This window comes from Ascaphus truei, chromosome 7 (assembly GCF_040206685.1).
Source record: "Ascaphus truei isolate aAscTru1 chromosome 7, aAscTru1.hap1, whole genome shotgun sequence".
Taxonomy (NCBI): Eukaryota; Metazoa; Chordata; class Amphibia; order Anura; family Ascaphidae; genus Ascaphus; species Ascaphus truei.
Genome location: NC_134489.1, coordinates 99,094,344 through 99,112,879, shown reverse-complemented (window position 1 = coordinate 99,112,879; position 18,536 = coordinate 99,094,344). Strand labels below are relative to the sequence as shown.

At 46.6% G+C, this 18,536-nt stretch overlaps 1 protein-coding gene across 1 annotated transcript; it reads right to left on the bottom strand.

Annotated features, from left to right (window-relative positions):
- Positions 1-10,221: 10,221 nt before the first annotated feature.
- CNPPD1 (cyclin Pas1/PHO80 domain containing 1) lies at positions 10,222-17,515 on the bottom strand. Its single transcript, XM_075609624.1, has 5 exons — positions 17,369-17,515; positions 15,428-15,556; positions 14,839-14,900; positions 14,156-14,273; positions 10,222-13,542 (listed from the first exon to the last, which is right to left on the bottom strand). Exons 1-5 carry the CDS (start codon positions 17,498-17,500, stop codon positions 12,889-12,891), a joined length of 1,095 nt encoding a protein of 364 aa, XP_075465739.1. The 5' UTR covers positions 17,501-17,515; the 3' UTR covers positions 10,222-12,888.
- Positions 17,516-18,536: the final 1,021 nt, after the last annotated feature.

The window sequence follows — 18,536 nt, the reverse complement described above, 5'->3', positions numbered from 1 at the left end:
GAGAATGGCTATTTCGCCATATTAAGCAGCACGCAGAATTCAGTAGATGCCGAGTAAGATCTCGGGGGTGCGCGGGAGAAACTCCTTGCGAGAAAAGCGCCAAAAAGCTGCGGCACCAACATGCAGGCGAGAGCCGAAAATTTCAGCTGCTAGTGACATTGTTGTGTCATTCTAGTGTTGCTGCTGGCAGCGCAGCTTCAATTGTATTACATGTCATTCAGAACTTGTTACATGGGTTGTTTATAATAAAATACATTATTAATGTTAGGCAAAGGTGTCTGTCTTGTGAATGACAAGAAGCAGGTATGTTCCTAAAACTATCTATTGAGGGACAGCGCTGTGAAAGCCTTGCTAATGTCACTAGCAGCAGGAAACACACTGCTGTGAGTAACAGAATGTAAGGTCAAACTATCCTGAGGTGATTTTTTCATGTTCAAAAGTTGCCGCCAAATTCTCCTTCAATACAGATGCATGAAGTGATCCCCCACTTGCTGCATGCACGGGTTACAGTACACACAGCAACTCACTGACATGTACTGTAAGCTTTGCAACAGAGTCCAACACACAGACACAAATGTACATGAAATGTCACAAGACACATGCACACATGTATCACCTCTTCACGTGTCAAAGAACAGAAGACACAACTGTAGCACTGCACCACGTATGTTTCCAAAAGTATCTAATGAGGGACAGCAGTAAAAGGTTTGCTAATGTCAGTAACAGCAAGACAGTCACTACCGTGAGTAACTGAATGCTATAAGCAAGAAGGAGGTTTTTTTTATTTATGTGCAGAGGTTGACGCCACATTCAAGTGAAATACGGATACATGCAGTCACCCGCCACTCACTGCAGGAACTCGCAACATGTGCAACTCACCATTGTATCTCACAATCGCTATTTACTGCATTTAGCGGCAAATTCCCGCCAAACACAGGAGATTTAAGCGCGCTGCCGACACACACATATCGCAAGTTACTGCATCGGCCCCTCTGAGTCTAATAGACTTGGCAGTGTGGCAGCGGATCAGCAAATATTATTTATAGAACAATGTGTCAAATTGGATGTATTTATAACTAGGGCTCCATGGAGGGTAACAGTATATCAATAATATCAATAGTAATCCTTGTTTCAAAAAACATATGTATATATGCCAGGATGACATGGGTTAAAGCTAGATTCTATAATATATAAAGCATCCATCAAATTTCAATGATGGATGTTATTAATGTATATATATTTATAAATTCAATATTAAACTCTTCAAATATAATAATAAAGTCTAGAAGAGTGGAATAAATAGTGTTCAACAAAGAGGGATGATATGAGTCTCTCCCATAGGGGAAAGAAATCTCTCTTCTAGTAGTAGCATGCATAAACCTGAAGTAATAGGGATAGATTATCCTAAAGCAAACTTGTAATCATGATGAATCTTAATGCATTAATGGTACCATGTAAGCACTGAATAATATCAAACAGTAACATATAGCAATCAAAAAATAGTGGGTATGCATTTTAAACATTTATGCATCTACAATTTGTAGAACACCATTAGTAATAGTCTTACATAAACTAAATCTAGAGAAAGTAGATATCTCATCATAATAATAACACAATGCACTACTTTAAAGTAATCAACTTACAAAAGTATTGCTGTTCAGTTGAGAGAATCTGTGCTTTTACCAACGTTTTCTCCTGGACCTCACGAATCCCACGTGGGTCTATATCCAGCAGAATTAAAGGACCTGAGTTTGCAGGTCCTTTAATTCTGCTGGATATAGACCCACTGTGATCTTTCTCCCTCCTAATAGAGGAATCCACGGAGAGTACTATTGAGTGTTCAAGCTGTGGGATACCAGGAGAAGGGGCTGACTAAAGATTGACAGCACGTGGGATTCGTGAGGTCCAGGAGAAAACGTTGGTAAAAGCACAGATTCTCTCAACTGAACATAACAGCAATAATTTTGTAAGTTGATTACTTTAAAGTGCTCTTGAACTGTTTTTTGGTGCTTGTTGCCTCGCAATGGTCTCTTTCCCCTTTTTCATTCACCTGTAGGAGGATATTGAGACACCAGCCAGCAGCGGATTCACCACTTCAGTTTCGTTTGAAATACAAAGAGAACTTTTCCAATCTGTATGGACATTGCATTGGACTGGGGTAACTGTTGTTATCACTAGCGCCGGGTTTTTGCATTGTGTTATTATTGTCTGTATACAAATCTGTGCGTTATTTGTTAGGTAGGAACAAACCTAGGCAGCTTACACCAATCATGCACAGAGTTTTTGGTATTTGTCATCACACTTATTTTTATTAGAATTGTTATTTAGCACATTTAATGGTCACAGCGCTGAGCTATAGGGTATTTTTTAGCCACTTAGATATCTCATCATAATATATTGTTTTAAAAATGTATTGTTTTTTAAAATGACCGTCTCTGATCCCTAATCTCCCAAAAGGGGATAAATTGTAGAAATAGATGCATTGAAGTGGATGGGATTTATGTAAAAAAAATGTTTCAATTCCCAATCTACGTTCATGCCCTTGGGTGATAAAGTCCCAAGGGCATACATCCAATGCATCTCCCTAAAATTAAGGTGAGCCTCTCTATCACCTCCCCTAACTTTAGTCTGTATCTGTTCTATCGCAATAAAAGAAAAAGTGCTGATAGAGCCTAGTGGACAATTGATAAAATGACGTGCCACAGGAAATCTCTCATCCCTGTTTCTAATGCTCCTGAGATGTTCTCCTATTCTAACTCTAAGGGGTCTAATAGTTCTAATAGCAGGAGAGTTAAGAGACGCGAATATATTCTTTGATAAAGGGCTTTTGCCTGAAACGCGTAAGGCCTCGTCCATGGTTGCTGCTTGATGGCGGAGGCGCGCTGAGGCGCGCTCCCGCTCAGCACTGAGCCCATACAGCCGCAATTAGAGCGGCTTTAGTAGGGGCTCGCCTACGCTTCCGCAAGCGCGCGGAAGCGTAGGTCTTACCAGAATTTTACATTTCAGCGCTCGCCGTAGCGCAGGGCCGGTCACGTGAGCGGTTCGCCCAATGAGGGCGAACCAGCTCCGTGACGTCACTGGCCCGCCCCCTGACGGCGCGCTGTCTAAGGCCAGGGAAAGCACTCAGCATGCCCGCCGGAACCATGGACGAGGCCTTAGAGTGGTTTTACTGCGCGTCACCACGTGTACCATGGATTAAAGGTACTTTTACTACAATTTTGCTGGTGTGTAGCCCCCTGCTTTTTCATAGCTGTGCTCCACTCACGTTCTTCACGGACATCTTGCTCTGCTATTGATTCGCGTGATGCACGCAACAGATGGACTACAATACATGTGAGTACTCGTCTTTCTCTACTCGTGCTTTGGGATACTGAGACCTTTTTATAGATGCTACTCCAGGGTGGCTATCCTAGCGGTATATATGCACAGGACTTATTATCCATCAGACAGTAGTCTGAGACCGCTATATGGTCTGTTACACATTTCATACCCTACAGGAGTCATTATGCATCAGGTCCTGGGTCTCACAATATTTTATCCAAGGTTCATCTAAAATCTGACAAAAGATTTAATTGCTACCTATGCTCCCCTGTTTTATTGAGCACCGATTGTTGGATTTGGTTCCTACATATACTCTGAAAGCGAGCGGAATTTATTGCCTTCCTAAGCAAGGAATCCTGTCCTTTATTTTAATTATTTTTTTTTCCTACCTGGTTTTTAGTCTTAACTGAATTGAGGGGCCTTGTGTTGTCCCCCTCAACATTTGGGATATTTATACATTTTTGTGCTTGATTTGACTGACAGAACTACAAATATGGCAGCACACAATAAGGCTGCGCTGATAGTGCCAGTGACGCGACGTCGCGGCATAGTGGAAGCGACGTGACAGCACGCCGGAGGGACGGCTTGGTAGCGATTGCTGGAAGTCAATTTGATTTTTCTAGCGACCGCAGCGTGATGTCACCGTCGCGTCGCTGTCGCCGGCACTATAAGCGCTGCCTAAACCTGTCTGCATGGGTTTCTTTTGGCCGCTGGAGGCAAAGCTGACCCCCACGGCCACACTTTGTGTCCACCGGACAAGTATCTTTTCCCAGTGGACATAACGTTTGTAACACACACAGTGCAAACTTAAATGTGCCCCAAATTTAACAAAAACGCACAGAAATGTGAGCTTCTGCAAAATAGTGTCGCAACCAAAGGTCAACAGGAAATAAAATCCAAGATCATAAGTGACCTATTGTAATCAGAGCAAACACGATATGATTAGGTGAAACAAAATGAAACTCAGAGGGAGTAAGATCATCTAAGAGCGAAATATAATCATATACATACAGGGCATATCCAAACACGAAATATTGTGTAATGAGTAGCTAAAGAATATATACACATAAAAAATGTGCACCTGTATATACTGTAACTAGCATCATGTTACTGAATACATAATAAAAGCTCTAATAACAGTCACGTTCGTAGGAAAAGTACAATGTGTCACAATAGCTTGAATCACTATAATAGTAACTATACAGCAATTTTATTATTATTACTATCAATTTGCTATAAACAAAGTATATAGATTTTATCGAATCATATTTTGCCCTTACTCAGGTGAAGCCATAGATCAGGCTCTTTAAACCACCTGTGCTGAAGCAGGGGTATCCTGAAAACCTAACCTGTTGGTGGCCCTTGAGGACTGGAGTTGCCCACCCCTGGTATAGAGGAATGGTCACAACAATCGTATCAATACAGCACAGAAAGATAAGTGTCATAACGCACACCTGACACTCCTACAATACATATATTCCTAGTGAAGTGTCCAGAGTGATTTCCTGTAGGAAGATCCAACAACATGGAGTGGAGACTTAATCAGAAGCTCATTCATCATCGTTCCAATTATAGGCTCCGGTCAGATAACAGGTAATAATACCGAGATGTCATTCACATGAGCAATCTATTATCGTCAAATCATTGTCAGAATGTGCACACGAGTGTTCAAACACGCGCACATTTTTCCCTTTATTATTCACGTGTTATTCAGATAAATCATGGCATACAACTCCAATGAGGGGAATGTAGTGAAGTGACAGCTGTATGCATTAATCATCCTCGTATGCAGTTTGCAGCAATAGTGGTGTAGATACTGCCATTATATATCAATGAAGTATCCCAATTGTAGACGCTTGTTGAGGCCATTGGGTAAAACAGAATCCAAGGTCTTCATAGTATGTTTGATCTGTTGCCGCCCCTTCATGGCAGATTTCCTTGATCGATTATCACAGGGGTGGCCAACTCCAGTCCTCAAGAAACACCAACAGGTCAGGTTTTAAGGATAACCCTGCTTCAGCACAGGTGTCTCAATCAGTGGCGCAGTCCAAGACTGAGCCACTAATTGAGACACCTGTGCTGAAGCAGAGATACCATTAATACCGGACCTGTTGGTAGCCCTTGAGGACTGGAGTTGGCCACAATTGGATTATCACACGGCGCAATGAGGTCAGTTGGTGTGCAGCAGCCAGAAAGAATGAGGAAAGTCAGTTGGTCGCGATTACGATCCTTCAACGCTACGCGTATGGCTGAGCGATGCTATGCCATTCTTTCCTGGAACGTTTGTTCCGTCTTCCCCATTGAGTATCACCCACATGGGCATACAATAATAAACGTACACGACAAACACACTTAGACATGTGAGGGGAGTCCTGATGTTAAAACTTGAGATATATCTCTCTCTGGGATGCAGAAGCGCAAGCAAGCACAACCCACATGGTGTACATTATTAAACATTTATTTGAAGTATAACAAACTACTGTATTTGAAATGTACACGTAATATACAAAGATTAAAAAGGCTTAAAAGTTTGTGCGGGTAAAGTAACGGTGGTCCCGTTGCGCCGGCTGGTAGGACTCCCGCACTGCAGCTGTGGTGACATCACTCCTAAGCGCTCGAGTGTAAGTATGGGTCGTCAACAGGGACAAAACTCCTCAGATTCTCCCTCCAACACATTTCGCAACCTAGATGTGTTGCTTTGTCAAGAGCTCTTGAAAAAGGCTCCAATGGGAAGCTGAAACGTTGAGCTAATAAAGACACATTCATTGTACCATTTGGTGTTCTGGCTTTCCCCCCCTTTCACATAACACAGTTTAATACGTTAGCAGAAGCACCTGCTCCAATCTTTTGGATTATAACGGTTATTGTGTGCCCCGATTTAAAAAAAATGTATTATTAATATATATTTGCTCATTTGCATGTCATTTCCCAGAATCCCTTGCTGCAGTGGAAGCACTGTATGCTAGGTGATAATGGTGAAAAGCAGGGTTGCAAACCTGTCTGAGACATGTGACTGTGCTCACTAGAGATAGATAGACAGGTAGTAGTGGCACTCCACTAAAGGTAAATGAACTGCCTGGTGCAGACTGCAGCAAAGGTAAGTATACAAGGGTAATAGGAAGTGGGCACACCAGGCTTTGGACACAAAACATCACATTTATTTCAACATCAACATTTTGACTCTGGAGCCTGTCACAAAACAAACAGTGCAGGTATCAGATCCATTCACAAAAAAGGGTGCACCTGGGACAGGAGCTGCTCACCGCTGCTAAGAAACCCTAATAAACAACCCTCTTGTGCAGTCACTGAAATCCGTGCTCCTGTACAGAGACAGGCGTGTACATAAATCTCTAGGAATATGTAAAAACAAGAACGTGTACATAACCAAGGTCACAAGCATAAACACCTGAACTCTACATACAATAGCCGTGTGAATCAGGGGAACTTGGTTCAATTCCCGGTGTCGGCTCCTTGTGACCTTGGGCAAGTCACTTTATCTCCCTGTGCCTCAGGCACCAGAAACAGATGGTCAGCTCATCTGTGCAGGGACTGTGTCTGTAGATATCCTGTGTGCGGTGTACTGCGCGCTATACTGCAATGGTGACCGAGTCGAATTGGGAGACAAGCGCTTTCTGAAATAAAAGTTATTATACTAAAGTATGGGGACCAGGGCAGGGGAGCAGTACTGTCACTCAAATGCTACTCATGTATACCTGGAGATACTCCAGGGCTCAATATTCTAGCTAAAATAAAGTACAAATGAATAGAGCAGTCAGTCACCTGCTAACACTATTAGGTTGTGGGGTGATGTACAGGGGACACAGAATGATAATGCCAACCATGTAGAAAAATACTGAGTGAGCTGGGACAGACTCGGCACCTCCTGTGTCTGTTGGCTATACATTTGGACACTTAACATAACCCTATTTTGCATGATGGCTCCATTGCCCAAGGAGCAGGTTTTTGTCTATGTTCGGATACACATCACTGATGATCTCATCACATAACCTTCAAGCTACCACTTAATCTTGTGCCACTCTGAATATCCAATTTGCAACGTAAAAATTAGGGCTGAGATGTAAGGAGGGGCAGAGGAGTGTATAGCCTTAAAAGAGAGAATTGTTTAAAGAATACAGTATTTCAGCAGGAGAGACACGGAGACAGATTTAAGAGAGTAAAGTGTTTCAAGCAGCAGCGTTTCAGATAGTTTTGGGGAGGTAGGAAGGCCGGGCTTTAGAAGGTTACAATAGCCAAGACGGGAGAGGAGGGGGGCCTGCATTAGACTTTTAGCAGTAGGGAAACAGAGGAAAGGGTGTATCTTTGCAATATTACGTAGGAAAAACATTAATGAGAGGAGAATGTGAGCAAGGATTCAAATGTGACCCCTAGGCTTGTGATACTGTGTGTGTGATCGTGCTACCAACATTAATGGAGAAGGGGACAATAGGGCCAGGTTTGGGAGGAAGTATGAGGAGCTCAGCCTTCGACATGTTACGTTTGAGTCAGCAGAGGGCCATCCAGGATGGTATAGTGGAAAAACATTCAGAGACTTTGGTCTGTACAGCAGGGGTGGAAAAGTAAATGTGTCTCATCAGCATAGAAGTGATATTTGAATACAATAGATGTAATAAAGGTCACCTAGAGCAGCGCTGCGCAAACTGGGGGGTGCGACCCCCCTGACGGGGGGGCGGGTGCGGGGTTTACTGAGGCCCCACGCGCTTCCCGAAGGCACTTAAATTAAGTGCCGGGGGAGCTGCAGGGCCTCTGTAAACCTAACTTACCGTGGCTCCGGCGGCTTCCTCCCTGCGTCGCCAAAATGACGCTGCGGGGTCATGTGACGTCACGTTGCTATGGCAACGTGACGTCATTACGCCGGAGCGCGGGTAAGTTGGGGTAGGGGGGGGGGGCGCGGGAGTGAGGGGACAGCCAGCAGGGGGGCGCAGGGAAAAAAGTTTGCGTCCCCCTGACCTAGAGTGTGTAAAGAGAGAAGAGGTCCCAGGACAGACCCCTGGGGTACGTCCACGGAGAGATCGACATAGGATGAGGTGTTGGCAAACACAACACTGACAATACGATGGGAGAGGTAAGTGGAAATCCAGGATAGAGCTCTGTGACGGATACCAAAAATATTAGAGAAAGGACAGAAGAGGGTGGTCCACAGCAGGGGGGCGTGAGATTCTCTGCAGGGGGCACGGCGGTTACAGAGGCCCCGCGCGCTTCCCGACGGCATGTAAATTAAATGCCGGGAAAGTGGCGAAGGCCTCTGTAAAGCTTCTGGAGATGCGTCGCCATGGCAACGTGATGTCAGAACACCGCAGCCAAGGTAAGGAGGGTGGGGAGGGGGTGCGAGAGCCGGCAGGGGAAATAGATTGCGCGGCCCTGCTCCACAGTATCAAATGCTGCAAGGAGGGTGAGTAATGCGAGCAGCGTGTAATGACCTTTGTCTTGGGCCCTTTGTTTGGTTAGGGCGGTTGGAGGTGAGCAGTGCACGAGCCAGATCGTAGGGAATAGGAGAGAAAATGGAGCAAGCCAGATAACGCAAGGTGATCAAGTTTACAGGCAAAAGGCAGGCAGGAGACAGGGCGATAATTAGATTCACGCCGACTGAGTAAGGGTATAAAATGTTGCGTGTCTAAGGCCCGGGCCATAGAGGTGTGGGGAGAGCGGAGGCGCGCTAACGCTGAGGCTCGCCTGCTTCAGTCAGCACGATTGCACGGACTTGCAGGCGAGCCAGCGTGCGCGAAGGGAGCCGGGGGGAGGTGGGTGGAGGCGGGGCAGTGACGTCACTGGGCCAATCGCCCGCGACGCACTGACGTCAATGTCACGGCGCCGTGACGTTGACGCTGCTGTGCAGTGATTGGAGGTTTTCAGCCGACAGCGCGCTGAAAAACAGCTTGGCGCTCGGCTGAAAACTCCAAAGCCTGAGCACGCCTGCGGACGCTCGCGCGAGCCCCCTCTCAAGGCATCCTCATCGAGGATGCAGGGGCTCAGCGCGGAGCGTCCGCACGCCTCAGCACGGCTGGTCCATCTATGGACGCAGCCTAAAGGAGATGGGGAAGGTGCTAGAGTGAAGGGAGGAGTTGAAAATATGTGAGTGCAGGGATTATAGGAGGAGCAAGAGGTTTGAGAAGATGGGAGGGAATGGGGTTGAGGGCAGGTGGGAGAGAGAGATCTGCAGGGACACACCCTCTGTGACAGAGGATAGGGTGTAGAGGAAGGCCGGAGGAGAGTTAGGAAGAGGTGCACAATATGGGGATAGAGGGGATGTCTTGCCGAATGTAATCCACCTTTGTCCGCAAATTCCTGAGGTGAAGTGAAGAAACACAGGTAACAGAGGGTAATCTGAGTAGAGCGTCGAAGGCAGAGGAAAGGCCGCGCGGGTTAGGCCGCGCTTATAGTGCTGGCGACTGCAACCGATGACGTCACCCGTCGCCACCAGCGAAAGTTATCATTTGTTTTTTAGCGAGTCGCTACTGACGTCACTAAAGGGAGCGGGCCGCACAATTTGATTGGTTTAGAGACAGTCACATGTTGCGACTGTCTCTCTAAAAAAAAAAAATCAAATTTACCCAGCTTCCAAATTTTTAGACGCGACATCGCTCCGTCGCGCTTACTATAAGCGCTTGCGACGGAGTCAATTTGTTTTGGCGCGATGTCGCGGTACACTATAAGCGCAGCCTTAGACTTTAGTGTTGATTAGTGAGGAAGATGGGGTTTGTTTAGCCTGGGAGAGGGCAGAATTGAAACAGGATAAGATACATTTATAGCGAAGGAAGTCTGCGGGTGTGAGATTTCCTCCAGAGGCGTTCAGAGGAGCGAGCGCAGGAGGGGAGATCAGCATCTTCTTCTGCCATCGGGTGAAGGTGTCCCTGGAAGGAAATTAAAACACCAATACTGCAGTGAACAGAAATGCTGCTTTTATTGCAATACATGGAGATTTCATGTTTCCTACAAAAGTGCGGAGAAAAAAAAAAAAACAGAAGAATAATTACAAAGGAAACAAAATCCAGAAGCAGAATAACTCCCAAGTGCTCAGCAATGTATCCCACTGGCAATTGTAATCTGTTAATGCTAGAAAGGCATATAAAGATCAATTGTATATTTCAGAGTACCCATAAATATATCCTACAACACCCTGTGTTTTGAAAAAATAATGGTTAAATTACACGTTTCTTTATAAAATAGTAACATGGCACACAACCAGGGTTTTTCTCTGAAAGAAAGCAAATCCAAACATTGAGGCCTTTCAGAGTTAGCTCCCACCAAACTAGTGCTCAGAAATAATATAAAAAGTACCACAAAGTCCCTTTCACGGGAGCTGCTGAAAGATATAATTAAAAGCTAGAACAAGAATGCATTGTGTATCTGCTGATCACAAGCTGTATACCTGAGCTCTCTCCATCAGCACACTGCTAACTTGTCTTACATTCTATAGAATACTGGAAAGGTTTTAAATAAAAGGGTGCAGGTCCTATACAATCTATAGTTTGACATCACCTCCTGCTAATCTCGCTGCGTGAACTTATGCATTTTATCTGGTTTAGTTGCTGGTAAACGGACACAAAAAAAGTACTAGTCTAACTCTGCATTAAGCTTTCCAACTGCTGCGCAGTAAAACGCATGCACAAACGTAAAATATACCTTGTGTTTTTCTTATAGTGAAAATAGAAACCTGGAGACATTTGTATAAAACTGCTAAGAGGTTGATAATAAACCAGTAGTATTTGGTCATCCAGACCCTCCACCTTCATGTCAAGTGGTAACATCACCGGACAGAATCCCCGCCCCAAACTAAGTGAACCTCATCTTTAAAAAATATATAGATTTATATCATGCCTATTGATCCCCCATATTATGCTAAGTCAGCCCAGAAGCCTCCAGTCCTATACATAAACAATTCCAATCACCGTACCAAACTAATTCCCATCATTTAACCACTTGCTTGCCAGAAAGACTTGTAGAATGGAATGCATTACAGGCCTTTCTGGCAGTAAAATGGTTAAACGCACTTCCCCCTACAAACGTCCACTGCAAGCCATATCTTACATATTTAGCAATCACTTCTTTGCCCCTTGAGATCGGTCTCACTGCCTTCCCAACAGGCAAGGTGTTCAACACGGTGTTAAACCATCACTTGACCGATACCAGACAGCGGGAACAAACGGCGCTTTAAGGGTCACAAACAACGTGTTTAAGGCTGCGGCCAGGCAAGCGACAAATGGTACGCCATAATAATCATGATATTCTGGCGAATTTAGATCATGAGGGACGTTGGAAAATTGTAGAAACTTTCTGCACAATCTGCAAAAACAATAAACTCGCAAAACAGCCTCTGAGCACCCCTGAAGCAAAGGGCCCCGTAAGCAGCAGTCTGCGACTGAGCCACCTGTGCTGAAGCAGGGTTATCCTGCAAACCTGACCTGTTGGTGGCCCTTGAGGACTGGGAGTTGGCCCCCCGTGCATCAGACCCTAAAGATTAATAGGAAGATGAGCCACTCTGGGGCTGTTTCACTGGTTTTGTGAGAAAGGGATGAGGAATCGTTAAACCCATTCACTCTGTGGCAGCAGCGGGTAGGGGCCGCTGCGGAAGGATTGAGGAACCATGTGAACAAGGAAGAACACCCGCTTCAGTCCGACATCCGTGGCTCTGTCACATTGTGTCTAAAACACCAACAGTTAAGATATAAAACACGCTGCAAAAACTCAACGATAACAATTCTACACTTGCAAAACAACCTCATGTGAGTGCAAGCAGGGATGTGTGGCAACGTCCATGGAAACAGCATTTATAGTAAGGGAGCTCAACTCCAGTTGTCATGCCCCCCTCCCCCTCAACAGGTCAGGTTTTAAGGATATCCCAGCTTCAGCACAGGTGGCTCAATCAGTGGCTCAGTCACTTGTGCTGAAGCTGGGATATCCTTAAAGCCTGTCCTGTTGGAGGGGGTGGGGGGGGTCTTGAGGACTGGAGTTGAGCCCCACTGATTTATAGGACTACTGAACATGCATAAATCCCCCAATATAAAAGCCTGTGACAAGATCTCCGGGGCATAGTTTTTGGAAAAGCTGTAAGTGGGGGGAACGAGAGGGGGCATTTGGGTACTTCTGCAACATTTTTTCCCAATATTAGGGCCAAAGTTAAAATCGGTCATACACGTTGCAGAACAATTTGCAGGAAGTCCTCAAGCTTGATTAATCATTTAATGTGAATGCAGAATGCTCAAACACTCGGCAGGGTCTACTGATGTTGATCAACCTGGTCTGGCTCAATACGTTCGTCTATTAAACACTTTTACTAATGTCTTATGGATGCTTGTCAAAGGCTTTTCACTGACTGCCTTACCAACAGGGCGGTGGTTAATGTGGCGAGTACACACCATTAAAATGTACTTCTGGCAAGGGTTACTAATGTGGAGTAACAGAAAGAACAGGAACATAAGATCTAAAACATTTTAATTTGCAGAGCCTGTCTCCTGGCTAAAGAACACACCCCTGGACCTCCCGTGATGTGCAAAGGCTTGACGTGTGTGTCTCATTTCTGCCAGGAGGTGCCTGTGTGCCTCCTACTGGCTACCCTGGAACAATAAATGTTTTTAGCCGGGCAATATCAGTGGCTGCACAGAGAGAGTACCGCTTCAGCTCCAGAGCGTCGGACAAGTCAATCTCAGGCAAGGAGCTGGGTGGGAGGACGGGGTCCCGGTGTCTGAGGGTGCATGCCGCTGGGCAACTGTGACAAAGAACTGCAGCGGAGGAGCCATAGTGAGCCAGTCCCGGGAAGGCACAAAAGAATCTTTGGTGAGTGTGGTTCTGTTGACTGCCGGTTCGAGGCCAGGTTTGCGATCTAGATTTGGAGCAATAAGCGCAGGGCAGGTCGGGGGGGCGGGATTCCTCTTCTTCGGTGACACCCGTTTCACCATAAGTAAGTGCCGTCAGCACAGAGCCCCAGAGGTACAGTGCGGTGGCAGTGACACCAGACCTTCTCTCCAGAGATTCATCTTCTAGAGAGCACGGGGGTACTGCAGCGAGAGGGCTAAGGATCTCCTCGGATGGAATAGGTGCTGGGATGAGGAGTGGAACATGGGATCCTCCGTCTGGAATCGGCTCTAAAGCTGAACGAAGCAGCGCTGTACCATTCACCTCCCAGGTAGCCTTCTGGAACACAGCCACGGAGGCAAACAAGGTGGCAACTCCCGTCAAGTACATCAGGCCCAGGATGCAAGCCAGCTGGGGAGGAGAGAGAGAAAACGTTGCAGAACCGACGGCCACTTCAAAGGCATTCATACCACAGAGACTAGAGTGCTAGTAAAGGGTATAACCCAGGGGTGCGCAACTCCAGTGCTCAAGCAGGTCAGGTTTGCAGGATATCCCTGCTTCAGCACTGGTGGCACAATCAGTGGCTCAGTCTTGGATTGAGCCACCTGTGCTGTAGCAGGTATATCCTTAAAAACTGACATGTCTGGGGGTGGGGGGGAGGGGGGGTAAGCCTCAATGTTGACCTTCCACTTCTTCGAAGACTGAGCCACCTGTGCTGAAGCTGGGATATCTATAAAACCTGACCTCTCGGGGGGAGGGGTGGCTTGAGGACTGGAGTTGAGCACCACTGATCTAGAACCATAAAGAAGACATGTTCACTGGTTCTCTGGCGAAGCACCTTTTGGTCGCTCAGTGTGTTCGGAGTATAGTACTACATCCTGTCTGATTAAACCTTTTAATGAAAGCTTGTGGTTTTCTTTTCCCACTGCCTTCATTCTTTGACTGAGCCTGTGCTGAAGCAGGTATATCCTGAAAGGCATAGAACCCTTACTTGGGATGCCCCTAGGTGGGAGTAAGCACTCACCTTGGTTACGTGCTGACAGAAGTCACTGAAGACTTTCTGCCACAGGCCCTGCTCCAGCAGCACACACAGGTCTGTGTAGGTGAACCAGCCACGCTTCATGCCCTGCTTCTCAGCCACTCTGTGCAGGGGGTGGGGGGGGGAGAGACAGAGACATGATTCCTTACAGACAGGAAACGCTGGGAATCTCGCTTAATAGGAAGCCGGGATTACACAGGGCTCACCTTTTGGCTGAAGGAGTACAAGAAAAACCTGCAGTTGCCAAGTTTCTCCTATAACAGTTTCACTGAACACTAGATTCAAGTACTGCTAAAGACAGCAAGCTTAACCTACCCAAACACAGAACCTCCCCCAACTCAGAGCTACAACTAAGAGGGCATCTGTCCGGGGGTCTGCACGACAGACAGTTCAAAATGAGTGGAAAACAAACTGGAGGCGATTACTATTAAGGATCCTTCTAATTCCTCTTTCAATTTGTCAAACGTACAAGCTTCCAGGATCTGTCACCGCGAGCGCCCAAGGGGTGGAATGTCACAGTGTGTGCCCGGGGGGGGGGGGGGGGGAGAGGAGAGATGGGAATGTCACTGTGTGCGCCCGGTGGGGGGGGGGGGGGGGGGAGAGGGGGTGAGGAATGTCACCGTGTGCGCCCTGGCCTGGGTGATGTCACCACTGTCTCCTACACTCACCGTCCCTCCAGCCAGCTCAGAACTTCAAAGAACTCCCTGGGGTGTGTGTACAAACTCCAATCCTACGCGGGAGAAGGAAAAGCAGGAGTTAGGTTACCATTGGACCCCGTAATACTGTGAACGTGAACAGAATATTTCTCTTCCTTTCTATTTTCAGTTCCAGGGACCTCTCAGTTCCCGAGATACTTCCAGATAAAGGTAAGCGAGGGATTTAAACCCAGAAAGTAACGCCAGTACCTTCACCGTGAGGTATCCCAGGAATCAGGGGGGCCTGGAGCCGAAAATAGCTCAGCTCTGGGGACCCCCTCGTTCCCATCATGAAATAAAAGAGGGGGGTCGTTAGAAGGGATTGCTGCTTTAAAAGGATAATGGGCAAATCACATTGAGACATGGGACAAATGAAATCAGGAGGCAGGTGACAATGGGTGAAGACCAGATACCTGCCAGAGCATTAACCCTTTCACGGGACAGATAAGGGCAGTTTGAGAAGTGCACGTAACAAATATGATAAAATGCCCAATGATTATTTTGCCGCTTAAATGAACGTAATATTAAGTGTATACAGAGAACGTGTGAACCAGGGTCTTACGATAGCTCGGAGGAAGTTCATCTCCAAAGCATTGACCGTTTGGACGTCCAGTTTCCCAGCTGCACCCCATTCGTCATTAAATACCTCCTCTTCCTCACCTTCATCATACAGGTACTTGCTGGCCACCATCTGTGAAGAGATTAGATGCGGATCAGCTGGAAGCTAAGTGCAGACATATTACACCTCCTCTGCAGGCAGGCGGAGACAGACAGACAGACACAGCGAAAGCCAGCAGAAACCTAGAGTGTATAGGGAGAGGTATTTGCAGCTGAGAGGTAGTGATGTCACTTTACACTATACCATAAGGCCCAATCCAGGGTGGCGCTGAGCGGCCGCGCTCCCGCTGGCCGCGATGAAACATTGCGGCAATGTGTGCCGCCAGCGTGAGCAAATTTGAATTTGCCGCTCGCAAGCGCGTCAGGCGAGCGGTCCAATGAGGGCGAACCAGCTCCCTGATGTCGTGGCCGCGCCCCCAGGCGGAGCGCGCGCCTAGCCGCCACAAATCGCCTGGCCGAGCAGGGCGCCGGGCACAAGCGCCAGGTCCCTGACTGGCAGCAGCATAACCCAGATCTTCAGGAGAATGTAAACAGATTGTGCAAAGAAGGGCTCATAAAACGTTGCATGTTCTACAGTAGGGGGGCTTAACTAGCCTTAAAACCTAACCTGTTTGGGGGGGGCTGGAGGACTGGAGTCAAGCACCCCTGGTCTAAATCAAATCCTCAGGAAAGATTTTTTACAAATCTTAACGTGTACAGCTGGGAGGAGAGGAGGGAGATGGGGAGAGGGGAGGGGGGAGATATGATTCAAACTGTCAAATACATAACGGGCGTCACCAAAGTACAAGAGAGAAGCATATTTCAGAGACAGAGAAGTGCTAGAGCAGGGGTTTCCAACTCCAGTCCTCAAGGGCCACCAACAGGTCAGGTTTTCAGGCTATCCCTGCTTCAGCACAGGAGGCTCAGTCAAAGACAGCCACTGATTGAGCCACCTGTGCTGAAGCAGGGATATCCTTAAAACCTGACCTGTTGGTGGCCCTTGAGGACTGGCGTTGGCCACCCCTGTACTAGAACAAGTGATCATGCTCTGAAGCGGGACGGAGCGTCGGCTAAAGGGGGGGGGGGGAGGATGTGAGGGGGTCCATCTTCACCAAAAGGGTGGTGGATTTGTGTAATTAGAGACAGAGAAGAGACAGAGAAGAGACAGAGAAGAGACAGAGAAGAGACAGAGAAGAGACAGAGAAGAGACAGAGAAGAGACAGAGAAGAGACAGAGAAGAGACAGAGAAGAGACAGAGAAGAGACGGTTGTGGTTACAGCATGCAATAATGTGTCACTGTCAAGTAATCCACTGCCACAAAATGAATACAAAATAGTTATTTAAAAACATTTTAAAATGTCTCAGTCACCCAACAGTTAGGTTATTTTTTCACTAAAATATTTAGTTATTCAACACTTCACAACAGAAAAAGGGAAGTGACACTCTCTGTTGTTCAAAAAACCCTAATTCTCACGCACACTTTTTTTCAATGACACAGCTGGCCCAAGGAAAAGCCTTCGTGTCACCTGCTAAGTGTCTTACCAAGTATGAAAGACACTTCCGGAATTAATCTGAAGACTGGAAAAGCCGGTTTTCAAAACAATACCTTTAGCAACACAAGCTCATCGTCCGAACTCATACAGGCGGATAAACCCATTGGGGAATAATTAGCAACCATGTGACAGACGCACAAGGTCACTTTAACCCAAGTGTGTCAAACTCTGTCCTCAAGGGCCAGGTTTTATGGATATCCCTGCTTCAGCACAGGTGGTGCAGTCAAAGACAGCCACCTGTGCTGAAGCAGGGATATCCATAAAACCTGGCTGGTTGGTGGCCCTTGAGGACGGAGTTGGACATCACCTGCTTTAACCTGTCCTTGCTGGATGATATGATCCCTGCCACTCACCATGGATATGAGGAAGAGATCAGAGGAAGACATTTGCTGCAAATACTCGGTGTCTCTGTGACGAAGTCTCTCGATGTATACCAGGGCCAGCATCATGGAGCACGGAGATACACAAGCCTCCCTGTCAACCATTTGGAGTCGTTAGCCGGGTAAAGGGGATATACAGCATAGATCATTTAAAAGCGGCAAGCCCACATTGGCGGACCAAAAACACACTTTTAACAGTCCAGCTGGCTTCCTTAAACAAATCTAACAAGGCTAATAGCCAAGGTTTGGCTGCTTTCTCTTTTGGGAAATGAGTTACAAAGTTGAATTTCTCAGGAGCCTCTAAAAGGGAACGGTGTTTGTCGATCAAGTGTTTCTTTACCCTGATCCGACGCGCTCCTTATCAGAGACCCAATACAGATAAGAAGAGGTAGAGGAGGGGGACTCCGATAAGCACTGTGTGACATCACCAGTGACATCACACAGTGGAGCAGCCAGAGGAAAGCAAACCGCTCCCAACGAGTAAACACATTTTAAAATACTTATAGGCGTCGGATGTGGATAAAAAAAAAGTGCCAGTCACCCAAATGTAACCCTTTAAACAGGTCAGTGGCATTAGTTCACTTTGGTCCTCGGAGGGATTGTCTGTTTAAAGGATTACAATTTTGATACACTGTGTGCCAGTGTCACAACTTAAAGTATAATTGACATACAAAGAATCCCCATACGCCGTTATGAAGTCATGCTGCATACAAAATGACAAGCAGACACGCTTAAAGTTAACCACGGGTATATTTGTGCGACAGTTATCTGTAGCCAGCACTGGAGACTAAAGGTAAATAGTAGAAAACCGGATTCTATTACACCCCGGCCTACAAGGAAATATTATACATGTCCCATATGGGGCCCAAGTCCAACTCCTTAAAAGTATTACCTTTCTTATACTTCTATTGTATTACCACATGTACTCACTTTGGTCCCGCATACTTTAACCCATGGGGTAGTCCTCACTGGCCACCAACAGGTCTGGTTTTCAGGATATCCCCGCTTCATCACAGACGGCTCAGTCAACGACAGCCACTGATTGAGCGACCTGTGCTGAAGCAGGGATATCCTGAAAACCTGACCTGTTGGTGGCCAGTGCTGACTGGAGTTGCCTACCCCTGGGGTTAACCTAACACTT

Bases quoted from the DNA above. Each gene is read 5' to 3' on its own strand.
- CNPPD1 (XM_075609624.1), bottom strand. From the start codon at position 17,500: ATGGTTGACAGGGAGGCTTGTGTATCTCCGTGCTCCATGATGCTGGCC. The intron at 14,901-15,427 runs GTAAGACCCTGG...TCTCCCGCGTAG, and splicing joins TGAACTTCCTCCGAGCTATC to GATTGGAGTTTGTACACACA. The intron at 14,274-14,838 runs GTGAGTGTAGGA...CCCCCTGCACAG, and splicing joins CTGAGCTGGCTGGAGGGACG to AGTGGCTGAGAAGCAGGGCA.